Raw genomic sequence first — 16,104 nt, forward strand, 5'->3', positions numbered from 1 at the left:
CATATTGTGCATGTTATTCGATAAACATAACAATCTTCGAGTCGCTTGAAAATTATGCAACTTGCTGTGAAAAAAATATGGTTTAGAGGGAAAAACTTCTTTGAGGAGATTCGTTTACCAATTACGTGAGAAAGTAGGCTGAGAAATTCTAAACAATTACAAAAAATCAAAATATTTGTTGAATTTTTGTTTCGACTTCGCCTCTTCGGAATTAGACACTATCCTAGTGACAGGACTAAGCAAGCGTCGGATTGACGCTACCTTAAAAAAACCGAAAACTTTGTTCTTTTTTTGATCTGGCGTCAATCCAGCGCTAGCTTCGTCCAGCCACTAAGTTAGTGTCGGATTCTGATGAAAAGAAGTCGAAACACAAATTTCATAACTAATTTAGTTATAGGTTCTGTGTTCTCCACGCGCATAGATGGCTTTAAGCAATTTTCTTCTCAGTGGAGAAAAATAGTTTTTACCTAAATTTTCTCCACCAAGGAGATATATATAGAATAGTAAAAAATCGGTGAAGAACAATTTTCGCTCTCTGTTAACGAACGACAATCGGATATTGTTTAAGTTGACTTATATTTCTATTTGGCGACAAACCTCACGTTGTGGATTGCTCCATACGGTCTGCTATACAGAGTTTTCAAAAAAAGACAAGTTTCTACATTGAAGATTACACATATTTCAAAACTAGTGACGGGTAATGTTGTCCCTCACGGTCCCTCTTAAAAATTATTAATCAGTGGGAACCGGAAGCACTAGGCATTTTGACCATTTTTTGTCAATTTTATATTTTCACTATTGGAAATTTAAAAATAAAACAATTGTGTGAAGAAGTTATGTTTCCACACAATTTAAAGTCAAATAAAAAGATAACGAATTTTTCCGTAAACAATGCATAGGTTCAATATGGCGACCGTGCTGAATAACCAAAGTATGCATATGTGCATTTATTATAGAAAAAATCGCCCAATCCGTTTTATTTGACTTTAAAAATTTAATAATTCCATGTTTTTATTAAATTATGTTTAAAAAGTACCAGCAAAGTGAATATAAAAAATTAAAAAAAAATACTTAAAATGACAATATATTGGGAGTACACTGTACTCAGTACAGTCATGATTTGATGTACGGTCGTTATTTCTCTGATGTTATCGAAGTCAGGACTTTTTGAGAATTGAACGTCGACTCTGACCATATTCCTGTTGGTGTGTGGGATTCGCACAAAACTAGAATATTTGCAGTGTGAAACGCTTATTAAAAGAGAAAATGTGTTTTGATGATGTGATGTTTCCCTCAACTAGCTTCAATGTGTTCGAAATGATTTCAACACTTGTATCTCATTAGATTAATTCTATGAAATAATTGATAACGTTATGTAGAAAATCCGTGTCTATATGGAGGACGATGCAGTCGAATCAAGACTACATGATTTGTCTCCTGGTACACCTGATAGAGCAATCCGCAGATTCATGTTGCAGTGCGGTGAAATGGACATCATTAAAGACGATGGTGTTCAGGTGGCAAGGATGTGGCTAAAACGCTCAACTCCTTTCTATATGACCCTGGAGCATGGTACCCCTTATGCACAGACCACACTGTGCACATATGACCAACAAACTTCCGCGTGTCAGTTCTACGATCAAAATGAAAATCGTGCGTTGAAACCGCCAACATCAGCCAAAATAAAAAAAAATCCGGACATCATCACCCAAAGCTGAAATTCAGACAATTGTTCAAGCAGCAGCTAAAACATAATCTAATATTAAATGCCCAACGACTACATTCGGCACTTCTGTAGCGATAAACAATACCGCTAAAAAGATGAAAATATCATATAAGAGTGCTGCACGATTGTTGTCAGCAAAACGTAGAAGCATAGTAAACCTTGCGTCATTGACGAAAGTGAGGATCAAGGAAGTATACTGAATGATCCCTAGGCGCTGTCAGACGAGACCGAAAATACATCAACGTCACGGAAAAAAATCTCTGCAGTGGTAAATGGCGCGTAATATGGATTCAATACTACAAAAATAATTCAGATTTATTTGTTGTAAGATAGATAGAGCCGTGTTTAATGAACGAACTACATAACAAAGTTTAGAGATAGTTAAAGAACCACAAAAATGATTGCTGTTGATTCACCCACATCAAACGAAGTATGAAAGCTGTAAAAACCATCTAGGCAAAACGATCCTCAACATTGGCTATGAGTACAGTGTTCTGTTCAACAGAATACATCCGTGAAAAATCCCGGAAATACGACTATCGGACTCTTCATCCGATTGTGGCTTTTAAGACAGCGTACGATTCAATGTAACCAAACGAACTGGACAGAAACACTTATGCGTGGCTTTCCTAGAAAACTGACTATGTCATACAGCTGGATGGGTGAAAATTTAGTGTAGAATAACTGGAGAGACATCTCACGTTAGATCAACTGAAACCAGGCACCTTCAAATTTGTTGTTCGATATATCGCTTGAAGGTGCGATACAAATATTTGGCGTGCAAAAGAACGCAACAAACATCACGATATCTCATATACTTCTGGGGACAACATTATTAGAGTAGATGCACGTTGAATCTTTGAACAGTTCTTCCACGGTTTGCGTAGTCATTTGATCGTATCTGACAATCTGGCTGGGTAGGAACTTGCAGACGTGATCGATTCATGATCTCGCGAATACGGGTGTTTGTAGGTTCACCGCGGTGTTTTCATGTTTACAAGATAGTGTGAGTGGTCGCGATGGGCTGAAGCGTTAGTATGTTAACGTGTTTGTCGCAAGTATTGGCGTGTATATAATTTCGCGTGCATAAATTTAATTGTATAACTGTGTAGCCATTCACATATTCGAGTGTGTTCTTAGATGTTCACGCGGATCGGCTCAGATGTTAGAATAGAGTTGCACCGTATCATTACAGTTTCCGATCATGTGGCCAGCAGGGTCGCGTTTCTGATCAAGGTTGTATTATCGCGCAGAGTTCGAGCGATTGTATGATAACGGTTTTTTTGGAACGGTATGCGTGTCGCGTGTGTGTAAACAAGTGTGTATGCTTTCGTTTGTATAAGATTGAAGACATGGGCCGAGGATGCTGCCATACGTGACTGATTCAGGTTCGCGGCGTTAGTAAAATCGCACTTGAGACAGCTTTTATTTTTCGTAAGTGTCAACATATTGACTTGATCACCGGAGCGTTTTTATATGTGCGAGATCGCGTGCGTAAGTGTACGCTGATGATCCCGATTTCATGTTCGCGTGCGTGGCCAGACTTATATTATCGCGAAGGGAACAAGCGTTTCTATGTTAACGTATTTGTTCGCGTGGCCATTTTTATCTCGCCTATGATAGAGTGTGTATAATTTCGCTCTCTTGTATTCGTTTATGTAACGAAATAATCATTTGCATATTCGCGTGGGCTTTTGAAAATTCGCGGGCCGTCATTCTGATGTTTAATCCTGACTGCTCGGTGCAACTGATAATAGAAAGTGAGCTCTTCCATCTTCGGGGAGTCTCCAACTAGAGTGCCCTGACACTTGTTGTCTAGTGTATAGAAATTCCGTATTTTTAGGGGGAACTCCCGAACAAGGATTACGATCGCGCCAAGTCGAGCGTTTGTATGTTGGCACACGAGACCGCGTTTATAAATATGTTGACTTACGGGTGTCTTCTCTACAATCAGCTTAAAAAAATCGAGTTTTTCCTTCAATTGTTAGAATTATTATCTGAGAATAATTTTGCAAAATTTCAGGTACAGTTGATTGACATCTCATTCCTGTAAGTTTCCTTTGATTTGATTTTTTTCTTTCTAAAGCTTTAAAACTCTAGTTTTACGATTGCCAAAAAAAATTATGAAAGCTAAAACACCGTTTTTAGAGAATTTAATTGTGCGCAAACTGATCTAAAAAAATTGTGTTAGAAAATCTTATTTTACAATGTTTTAACACACTTACTGCTAAAAAAGACCGCATTTTATTAAAAAAAATTCCAAAACATTTAAAATTTTAACTTTTAACCTTCCATATAAGGAATTATTCAATTTTTTTGTTTTGTTTGAGTTGTCTGCATCGAGTTTCTGCGCGAGATTGTTCATAAATCCTTCATTTTCATTTACTTAGTCATTCGAAATTTTTTTTACGCAAAATATGTTGATTTCATGTTCAAAAAATCCTAAAAACCACGTTTTTATGTACAACTGATTAGGAGACCCTTTTAATCATCGAAACGTTTGCATGATTTCGAGATCATGAGCGCAGTAGTTATGCGTGAATGATATTGCATGCGACTGAGTTTGTCTTAGTGAGAAATGCTCGAGCGTTTGTATGTTATTGAGCGCATTCGCATTTGATCGCGTGGGCGTTTGTATGTCACCTATGCTAGCACGTTTGTAATTTCGCGTATTCTAAAGCTTGCAGCAAAGGAAAAAATCTGTATTCTTCTGTGCACAACTTTTTGGTGCATATAAGGTTTCAAAACTATTTTTCCTAACAAATGATGGATTATAGAAACACGAAAAACCATGCTTCAATCGCAGTACTCAACTCAACTTGCGCTGATTAGACTGGAACTTCTTCAGAGCACAAAGGGAATTTGTGTGATCGGCTAAAAGAACCAAAAGGGAATGCTAGAGGTTTTATTCAAATCGAGAAACTCTCTTTGTTTACTTTTTATTTCGATTTTTACAGCGTCACTTATTTTACAGATTCAAAGAGTTGAGAGATAAATTTTGAAGCGACCGAATTATTAAGAGAAGAGAAAGTAAACAGCGAAAAAAAAGCTTCAAGAATTGTGAAAATGTGTACTTCTAGACATAGTAGGCCGACGATGGACAAAATTGACATTACAAACATCTTTGGCAGCGGAACGGTCGCTACGCGCAATGTAACAAAATGGAGACTTCCGTCACTTGGGTAGTCTGAACAGTGCAGTCCCTTCTCATGTCACTGAGATAATTCAAACAAACATTCACGATTGGTCTTCCCTTCTTCCTGGCAGCCAGACGGCAGTGTTGTTTTCGATCTTTCTAGCCCAAGCGAATCTATTGCGGCAGAAAAACAACACTTTTATTTACTCGCCCCGCGTTTCTCACTAATTAGGTAGGCAAGGCTCAAGATGTGACGGTGGCAGACACGGAGACGGAGTAAACCCCTCTGCCGGGGGAGATGACTACAGCTTAGGTAGGGGATTCCTGTCACGTGGACGGACCTTACCTCTTCTCTCACACCGGGAGATGAATGACTGATAAGCACGATTCTGCCTGATCCTTTGGAATTTCTGAGAGCAGTTGAGTTCGGAAAAATCGCTGAGCATGGCGAAAATGTCGGTCTGGCAAAGCAACGTGAAAACCGCTTTTTTTTGTTTTCGATGGGAGAAAATCACGTTCCTAACCAGGCCTACGCTATGCGCCAATCGAAATGTGAAAACCAAAGGCAACCGCCTTTGGTTTTGCGAAACGTCATCGAAATTGACACTTGTTAACGCTTTTGCGATAGGTGGTTCTTAAGCGCCATTTATAGCCCGAGTAGGCTGCTACCTTGTGCTTACTACTAGCTAGCTGTCGAAGAACGTGCTGGTGGAAAAATGAGGAGGAGGAGTAGGCTATGAGCTCTCTACTATTGAAGGAGAAAAAAACGCATATGGTAGCGGCGGCCTCCTTCGATTTAGCAAGTCCAGCAGTGCGCTACACACGACGTCATCGTCAATGGCGACGAAGTCGCGTAAAAAATACGGAAAAAAATGTATGAGTATGGGACAATCTACACTGACCGAATGGCGAGCTGTTTGGTTGGTTGGCTGGCTGACTGGCTGTGGCTGGCTGGTATTCAGTTCAAGAGAGTGTCAGTTTCAGTTCAATATCGGTCGTGAATAGAAATAGACAAAAACGGAGCGGCGCGTGCTGTGTCTCTCCAGGGTTGCGACGAGAAAGAACAATAACATCAGAGTAGTCTTTGCTGGAACAACAGACGTTTAATTGTTGGATGAAAAGCGACAGCGTTATTGTTGAGCACGGGGGAAGGGTAACCCTGCAGGTGTTACTGGCGGGGGCGCGCGCGCGCGTGTGTGTGTTTGTATTAAGGTTTCGTGTATGCGTGTAAATGTCAAGTTTTTCACGGTCGGTTGAACGTTTGGTGACGTATTTTTCACCGTACGCGTGGTTAAGCTTTTCCATCTTCCCCGAGTGATCCGTCGAATCGCAGTCGTTCTTTCGTTTTTTGACACGTTGACAAGGAGATGGATTCTCAGCTGCTGGAGCTGTTTCTAAGATGTGAGTCACAGTCGGGAAGCGACTGTATTTACACCAGCTAATATCAGTGCCATATGTTTCATAGGGAATGGTGACATTTTAGGTTGTGTGGTGTGAAACAATTGACAGATTTGTGTAGCGGTGGCAACACTGCCAGATACTAATCAAAACAAACTTTGAGAAACAAACGCTAGATTTGAGGAACAGTTTCAGTATTTTGATAATTGAAAAGTGTATTTATGTTAGCTTTAGTTTAGACTATTATTCTAATAATGACTGTTTTTTCATCTACCCCCAAGCTGACATCCTCGCTAGATAAATACAGTAAATTAGGTCTTATCTACACATGGCACTGTCACGCTCATTTAAAATGCTACGCAACTAATAACTTTTCCATTGCTTTCATAATCGCTCCTCCCCACCACTCATTGGCCTGTTAAATAGATCATTTCTCCACATTGCAGGCGATAATGACTTCCGCCCATTCCGAATACTGATCTCCGGGAACTTGTGCCGCCTTCGAAGCTGGCTATCGTTCTGCATACCACCAATTCCGACTCACTCGACCATGTTTCCGAGTCCATTTAGTCGAAGCTTTGGAAACTGGTTCCATCAATTATCATTAGCTGCGATTTTTTAGGGTTCGGATACGCCCCCTCCTCGCGGTCGATGTTTTTTTTTCTCTCTCTCTCGTTTTATTGTATGAGTGCTTTCGGCTACAATCAGGCCGGGAAACCAAATCCTCCAATAAACGATTCACCGCAGCCAGTCCAGTCCCAGTCCAGTGGATTCAAATTTCGTCAGTGTCCTAATCTAAAGCCTCTTCTTTTTTATTTGAATATTCAAATTAGCTTCGATGACCAAATCGAAAAACCAGTATTGTGCGAGTCGCTTCTTCACGTTTGGCGTAGCGACATATACCCATGCGGTAGATTCCATCGAGTCGTGCTCCGATCGGGGACAAATCACCATCCAAACAGCAGCATAATAATGTGGACATGGTTTTGTAATTCTTGCTCTGTTAAGCGACGGACATCTCGCCTCTATGTATGGGAGAGATTAATTTTGTAATAAATTAAACATAACCCCACTGCTGTGACCCAATAGCATTTGATTACCGACGCTTAGTGGTGAACAGCAGGAGGAAACTTTTCTCAATAATCACTTACTCGTACAACGATGAATCAGTTCACTTGTGCACAGTTGTTTAATAGTCACAATTGACAGAGTTGACGGAACACACTACCACTAATAACCGGTAAAACAATTATTCACCTCACAATGTACCAACCGGTACGTCACCTGCGATATCCTTGTTGGAAAAAAATAATCCAGCACAACTCCTCTTCCAACTGTGCTAATAGATTAGCTTGCCACCTCTTCCACACAAATACCACCTTACAAACTGCTTGAAATTTAACGACGCACAGAAAAAAAACACCACACTTTTCCTCGTACGTAGGATTCTCCTTGAGTTGTTTAGATGTTCTTAGTAAACACTCGCACACGTTTAATTCACACCAAAATTGACAGCAAGCGGCAGAGCCTACTTCACGTCCCTCATCCACCATCCAAGTATATGGCGTATTTTGCAATTCCACATGCGTGACTGTAAAGTTTTGTCTTAGATTTTTATTTTTCTTCTCTCGCCAACCTACTCCTCCTTCTTACCACCAGCACGCAAATTTGCTTCGTTCAACCCGTTTGCGTTGTACCATGCATTCGTCATCTGTTTGTTTTTTTTTGAGTTTGGAAAGATCGTGTTTTATTTACTCATGTTAGCCGTTGTTGTTTTGTTCTTTCACTGGAACTCGCTTATCACATCAAATCCGTCAAAAGAATCAGTCGCCACAAACCAACTGCCTACTGAGTCGCGGAAAGTGAAACCAAAGCTATTCAACAGGCAATTCAGTGCAAAAAACATAACCTATTATCGCTCTATCGCGTTCCAGTGTTGCCATCTAATACCCTTTTTTCAAGTTCTTATGTGTGTGGCACCCACGCATCTGTCACGAACACCGCCTATTCCAAACAATCAAAATAACAGCAACAAAAAGCAGAAACTGGAGCCCGAATTGTCATATTAATGTTTTTTCTTCTATCAACTTTTCTCTCCCTTTCCCTTCTTTTTTGACAATTTAGGATAAGAAAGTCCAACCTAAAAACCCGACTTTTCAAGTTTTAGCAATGAAGTTCCCCCAAACCAATGCTAAATAATAATAAAGCAAATTAAGCGAAAGATTTATGCATTCTAACCATTCCGAAACGTAGCTTGAAGTCTCGAAAAAAAAATTGGAAGCAAATGGTGACAGTGTGTGAGTGCGTTGAATTTCTACTACTACTACTACTACTACTACTACCACTACTATCGCGATCATCTCGATTGCTACGACTACGACTACATGAGCAGTTTCAGCGGTAAAACGAAACATCAAACTAATCCGTCAACGTCAATTGTATCTGTGTAAGTCGTCATCAGGCAATCGTCGGAAAACGTCAAATCGGATTCGTCCAGGCGGCAATGATCGTCGCTAAAATACCACTACTAATATAGATCGTTCACAAAAACAACCTCGATTCATCCCTTCGATTCATCATCGAAACACCAAAGCGCGTTCCGGAAGCATTTGAATGTCATTGAGTTGTATCTAGGTCACACGTTTTGAAGTCTCTACCAAACCGCCACACACCTAAAACAAAAACAAGAAGAAGTGCAATTATAGTGTTTTTATAAAGCGAGAACATCTAAGCCCTACTAATACAAACAAACAAAAGATTGCAAAACTAACGTTATCTACTTCACCCCGACCGGCTCTTACCATCATTCGCCGTCACGTCACGCGTCTCCACCTTCTCAAGGTTTTACCACAAAGGATTCCCAATGTTAAATAGCCAACAGCAATCGCCGGCAGCCTCACAGCAGCAACAGCACCAACATCAGTCACTTCACACGCCGAGTGGTCACTCGCCAGATCGAACCGGCAGCAACAGCCATAGCTATTTCATCTTCGATGACCTAAGTTCGGCCCTGGCTGCCGAACGGAGCAATCCGAAGAGTAGTGCCCAAAACTTGGTCCTGGCGGCCGCCGGCAATAATGAGAGTGTCATTGCCAAGATCAATCAGATCAACAGTACCCATCACAGTGCGAACGCGGCAAGTGCTCGGGCTGGATCCGGTACCGGGCTATCCTCGCCATCATCCGCCACCGGAGGTGCATCCTCGCAAACCTCCGTTTCATCCGTATCTTCATCCAGCGGTACAGGAGGAGGAACCATGTCCCAGCAGCACCATCAAATCATGTCCGCACTGGCACAGCAAAAATCACCCTTCAGTCAGCGATATTCGTATGGCAACACTGTCGGTACCAACACTAGTGGTGCTAGCACTATCAACAGTGCTGCCAGTCAAGCATTCCAGAGTCAGCAGACTTCGTTCGCGCAGTTCGGAGCCTACGGGCAATCGCAGTCTAGCACGCTGCTCCAACAATCTCAGCAAGCATCCTCTCTGCAACAGAAGACTGGTTTCGGTGAGTTGTCACTCTCAAAACAAAACAAACCAATACTCTTCTACATCCTAAGTCAACAACCACCACCGCATGTTTTGTTCGTGTTCGTGTTGTGTTCTCACAAAAAAAAACATACGCCAGTGCTTACTCACGCCGAGCAGTCATCTCATCGCTGGATATCAACCGACAATCACCATCAACACCCTTATCATCATCATCATCATCAACATCAACCATTTCCACCAATATTTAAAAAATTAAAATCTCACCACCAATTTATCAAAACTCACCACCACCACTGTCGCCATTTGTTTACGAAATCGATCAGTTTATTGAATGTGTTTTTGTTTTAATTTCCTTAGCATCTCTGTTTCCCCTTTCTCTTCTGTCGATCATGTAGTAGCGAGAACGATAATACTCTAGCTGAGCAACGATGGCATTTCATTCATAGCCGTATAGCATTAACCTACCATCACTTCCCTAAAACAAACAAACAAAAAATATGTCGATTTTTTCTCACATCATCTACAATCCTGCCTATTCCGCAAGCGCTAGCAACAGTAGCCATTATTAACCCCAACTGTCATATGATTGCGGATTGTCAGTGTAATTATTTGTAATTTGGTTAATCCGAAAGATGGTCTGGCAGCACTTGCAGCAATTTCTGCTGAAAAGTACTGAACTGCCTAATAAGATGAAAAAAAGCAGAACATATTGATCGACGAAAAACAAATTCCTTGAACCCGACGTTTCGGTTCATCATTGTAAACTTTTTCAGGAGTTTTATTTAATTGTATAAACATTTAACTGTAGCTTTAACCATGCAGATTGGGATGAATAGTGACTACAGCTTCAAGTTTGGTGTATTATCTACTCTTTTATTCCGTAAACAGAAAATTGGATTCATCCTAAAACTGTTGTAAGTCTCGAATTTGCATTTCAACATAGTATCATCAGTATCTGACAGATCGACTTTACCACTCGATAGATGCTAAATCGTAAACGGAAACATTACTTGCGACCAAAAACGCTATTCGTAATGGCCCGATTTTGTAGAATTGAGGCCTGTTAGACTCGCCAACTCGTAATACAGCCGGAGCAGAAGGTTCCATCTAATACCTTCCATCCAACTATCTGTAAAAACGATCGACTATTACTTGCGTTGAGCTTATGTCAATTCGTGCTGCTTGTATATTCTCTTAATTTAGAGTCTCGATTTACTATCAGAGCTCCAGGCACGAATTCGCCAATCCATGCATAATTGAGTCGGAACAGTGTTCCAACTAACACCTTCCCCCATCCGGATAAGCAGTACTGCTTAAGTATTACATAAATTTATTAATCGTTCCGCTGCTTTTTGAATGCTGAAGTGATCCAACTGGTCGGTTATAAAAGCTTTAAACAGCAATCCGTTCAAAAAGTTTTTTATCTTGAATTGCTGTGCAATTTTTTTTTAACAGGGTTGGTGTTTTCTCGAAAGTAATGAAATCGCGACATGGTCGGGTGCGAGGATCTCAAAAGAATTGAAAATAGTCAAAACCACTGTCTGTGCAGTTCTGAAACATATTAAGGAACGTTTGTTTCCCGGAAGGTGTAATCAAAGCATCGGACGTGGTTGTGGTCAACAAACTCTGTACTGTGCAGTTCGAAATTTGCGAATTCGGAATAGTTTCAGAGTCTGAACGTAAAGCTAAAAAGTACGGCCAAAATGCAGGCCCGAAACCAAACAAATGCATCCTTATAGACAGCTTCCGAGAAAGGAGTTGCTGAGGAATATAATTTTTTTTGGCGATAAGTTATTGATCTGGCAGGGAATCTGCAATTGTGTTCAGAAGACTAAGACAGGGCACCCAACCAGAGTTTGCATTTAGCGTCCGTTTTCAGCATAAGCAGTTTTTCGTACATCTTTTTGATCCATAGTAGGCATATCGTCAATATGTCTGTTTTACGAAAAAGATAATTCCAAATCAATAGATTCTTAGAAATGGAGCACAATGGTAGTAACATTTTATTTTGCGGTTTTAAGATTTGGTCAATTGGGCTGCTGATTCCACCAATTCTTCATCTGACCAAAGTCGATGGAGATTCTTTACTTCATTTTCAGTTTCCGCTTCATTATTGCCCAATGTTTCGTCATTGAATGAGGCTGGCGGCTTTTCGGTGGATTCTGCTCTTTTGGGATGAATTAGACTACTTTATCGTATCCTTGCTGAATCTGTTCAAAACATAACGATCCATTATGGGATTCAAGGAAGAGTAACATCCGTTGGTTAAGGAATATTATTCACGTTTAAATTCGTAGTGTTATCTTATGATGTAAAATAGTATTGGTTATCCTGCCACAGGAACAGATCCCTTGCCAAATCATTTTTTTTTTTCACGATGGAAACAGCCCCCAAAGATGCTTACCATCAACACCTTTGAAACAACTTTACTGAAGCTATTAAGCCGTTAGGAAAACGAGTTTAAACTTGAAGATTTGGCATGCACACTAGCGCCATGTAGTGACGATATAATTGTGATCCAAACTGTTGACCTACCGGACCCAAGGTAGCTGTGTAGGTAGCCAGAAGCTCGAGATATAGCATCCCGAAATAATCTTTTTTCAGGTCATGTTAAACGAGATGTTGCAATATTCAGAGTGGGTGTTGCAGTACTTACTGCAACGATTCCAAAAGTACGGACGGCTAGTAGACATATCCATCTTCTCTTAAACCCAAATTTTTTTCTGACTTGGAGTAGATTCCATACCTTGAAAGACCCGAGAAAGATAAGGGTAACTTGTTTTTGAAAATACCCCGAATCTTAAGCAGTCTACTGGGTAGAATTCAATACTTAAGAACAGTCTTCCCAAATGAACATCGTACACAATGTTCGTTCTGGTTCTGTGCTCATATTAAACCCACATTTTGTGTCCGAACTCGAACACGTTATTTCGTACCAAAACACGTGCACATGTTCGCCTGCACAACCGAACTCCATGTACGTACACGGTGTGCGTACATCTCTGGTACACACAGTTTCGTAATACCAGTTTTTTCCTTCTCACTTTCATCATCACCAGCGTTGACTCTTTTTGCCTTGTGTGAACCGTTCTCGTGTACGCACAAGGATGTTTGAACTAGAGTTTGAACATTTTTCGTTTGGGTTCGACGTTCGAGGTGAACATGTACATCGAGACGAAGCATGTTTGAGGTTGAACGCGTGCACGAAAATTTGTACACAGGCACAAACTTGTCGATGTTCATGGGAAGTCTGCTTAAGAATATAATATGATAATATAATCTCTACATAGTTGCCTCGTGGAGCACCCCAAGACCCGTATCACGCACCATAGAGTGTTCCGCGAAGCTGCTACAAGTATGCGTGAAAGCCTAAAGCTTATCAGATGCATCATTAACCCATTCTGTACGCGTGATGCCATATGGCATCACTAGACATGACTTCTATAATTTTATTGTACTAGCTTGCTTGAAGATATTCGAATTGGTTCTTGTACTTAATTTCGTTCAATCATGCTTTTTTCATTTGTCTCTCGGGGAGAATGGGTTAACTAAACTAAACCTACACTAAATTTTGGTAGAACATGGTATGAATATCAGCGGCCCTTGGAGAACGCCTTGTGCCACACTCTAAGACACGTAATACTAAAATCAATTGGAAAGGCTTCGTTTGTAGTTTTTGAGCATTTATTGAACGCTAGGAAGCATATCATTTGGAAATTCAGCATCATTAGGACCTGGAAGATTTTTTTACTGACTAATTTTTTTTATTAATCATGGCTGGTGAGTTTGGTAGAACATGCTATTGATTTGCTATCGATGGTCTCTTCTTGACCGCTGAAAATCGAAACACGCAAATTCTCAATAGCTTGTATTGAATTCGTACCCAAAGTTTTAGAGGTTTAAATTAGATAGATTATTATAGATAAAGAAAGTCGGTAAATTAGATCCGAATCTTTGGGATTAGGTATTGACCTAGAAGGTGATATTTGTGATAATCTTCCGATTTAAATAACCTGAGCGAATCATAAATATTCAGACACTCTCCAGTTCCATGAAACCGTTAACCCCCTTCAAAAAACGAAGTAATAAACAGTACTTAAACACGTCGCAGTAAACAAACAAAAGCAAGTTACATATACTTACCACAGGAAGGGCAATTATGGCTCATCAACACGTGCTGCTTACATGCAAAAGAAAAGATAAAGAATACCAGATTGCCTTGGCAATCTAGGAATGAAAACAAACTCCAACTGTAGAATTTGATATCTATGGATGTCTGTTTTGGGACATCGAATATCTAAACGCTTCATTTTCGGTTTGTAGAAAAGCGTCTGCCCTAACATGGTTACAATTTTCTGTCGAGTATAATCAGTTTAAGGAAACAACAACTTTTGAACAAAATCAATTTAACACGACACCATTCTTGTAAGCAAAATTGGATTTGATGTTCCGGATTCATCTCATAAGTAACTGGCACCGGCTTGGGGCCAGTTAGACACTACATCCAAACTTGTAGCGTAATGGCGCCAGGTTAACACTAAATCCTCACAGCCTGTGTGAACATGTACAGCAACAGGTGGATCTTCGTGATATCTCGGGAAGAAAATGCGTTGAAACTTTGTTTTGCTGACGAGGAAACCTGAACGAATCCTCAATTTTTGCCCATACGCATGGAACTCTAAAAAATTTACTCCCCGAAAGAAAAATGTATTGAACCAATTTGTTCATAACATCGTCTAATCTTAAATCTTAAAGACCTATTTTTTTAATTTGGACGGGAATCCTACAGTACTATTGGGACGAAATAGATTGCTGTGGGTTCAGCAGATGAGCTCTCTAACTTTCGATAAGTCGATGTTTGCACTAGGACACAACCATGCGTATTTACTACTTACAACGATAAATTATAAGCCACGGAATTTCGTTGAAATCAACTATCGCATTGGTATCAAAGCACATCCATCGAGTTTCATCAGCAACTGGTCGAACCGCATACGGAGCTGGATTCTGGCCACTGTTCGTTGCTCGTTAATATTTCTAACCCTCTCGAAGATGGATTCGCCGCGTCGTCCAGCGATTAGAATTATTTTTAGCCAAATTATATCTGAATGACCTTCAAGCTCAATTCACGATATACGATTCGATTTCGAGGCTTGGTGTACACTTTGCTACGCACATTTTTTAAAAAAAAGTCAAAATTTCATCAAGATCGGAGCACAACTTGAGTTACAATTATTCACACACTCTAAGCCACCCATAGGCGAAAGTTGGTTAAAGTTGAATATGTCTTTTAAGTGTATAGATTCCTGCGCAATTAATGCAGTTGTAGTTTCTTCTGATCCAAGTTTTTCATATTCTTTTGTCATTACCACGGAAGAAAAATGAGGGAATTTTGTACTAAACTCTTGGAAAAATTTTATATTAAATGCCGAACTATGTATGACTTCTATGAAGAACACAACAACTTCCGAAAGTGGCGCAGAAAACCGAAATTTGATAGACTACTTCATGCAAAGCCGTCAATATAGTGCTCCTAAGAGACCTAATGGAATTTAGGAAAGTTATATAATTCCAGAATGCATTTTTTATGTTACGTGCTTCATTCGTCTCTCGCTAGTCGAATGAGAAGCATGTGGATGCACGGTCAGATGGTTTGCAACGTTTGTCCCAATGTGTGCGGTTGTGGTCCACTAGGACGTTGATAACAGTCTATTATCTTTCCCCGAACAAAACCAACCTAGAGGCCGTGTGACGTCCGGTGGGTTAAAGTATCTCTATCAAGAATTGATCCACTGGGTTTCTGCTCCCAAGTCGTAAGAGGGAACTGACAAACTGGAGTACTCAAGACGAGGTGTTTCTCCAGTCGCGCATCTCTGACACCATGGACGTTTGCTTCTTCGCAAATCGTGGAATTCAAATGGTGGTCATGTCACTAATACCCATTTCGGGATTCGCTATAAGCAAACTATAAGCCAACGTGTTTGGTATCTTCTTGTTGCTGTACAATAAATGCTGATGATGAAATGTGTAGGGTTGTGATCGAGTATGATTAGAGTAGCACTAATCAAAGGAAAAAAAACGTACAACAATTATGAATCTTTCCCGCCTTGTGCAGAAAGGAAAAGCTTTCATATTTTTGGTTCAAGGGCCCCACCCAATCACATAATGAAAAGAAGCCCCCAGTCACATAATGGAAAGAAGCATTATCCGACTAAAATATAACAAAATCGGACGTGAACATCTGCATTCGTTAATCCTTTTACATAGGCTTAAATGCTTTCCGCATGAACAAATTGCTTGCCAAACCATGCCTTTTTCACAAATTTATCTGTGAAAATTTGTGTCAGATTT

The 16,104-nt window shown here is 40.2% G+C and overlaps 1 protein-coding gene across 13 annotated transcripts in view; it reads left to right on the forward strand.

Moving 5' to 3' along the window:
- Window positions 1–16,104, forward strand: part of LOC131676606 (RNA-binding protein Pasilla) — a 134,717-nt gene that overhangs the window by 28,014 nt on the left and 90,599 nt on the right. For 2 of the 13 annotated variants that reach the window (XM_058955754.1, XM_058955755.1), the window contains exon 2: window positions 8,385–9,769. The exons of 2 other annotated variants lie outside the window; for them this stretch is intronic. In XM_058955754.1, the coding sequence (XP_058811737.1) occupies window positions 9,124–9,769 (646 nt within the window). In that variant the 5' untranslated portion in view covers window positions 8,385–9,123. Of the gene's footprint in view, window positions 1–5,571; window positions 6,264–8,384; window positions 9,770–16,104 lie in introns of those variants that run through there. 9 more of the 13 variants (XM_058955758.1, XM_058955759.1, XR_009303208.1 and 6 more) reach the window with 8 other exon arrangements.

The sequence above is a fragment of the Topomyia yanbarensis genome, chromosome 1, assembly GCF_030247195.1.
Source record: "Topomyia yanbarensis strain Yona2022 chromosome 1, ASM3024719v1, whole genome shotgun sequence".
In the NCBI taxonomy this organism is placed as follows: domain Eukaryota; kingdom Metazoa; phylum Arthropoda; class Insecta; order Diptera; family Culicidae; genus Topomyia; species Topomyia yanbarensis.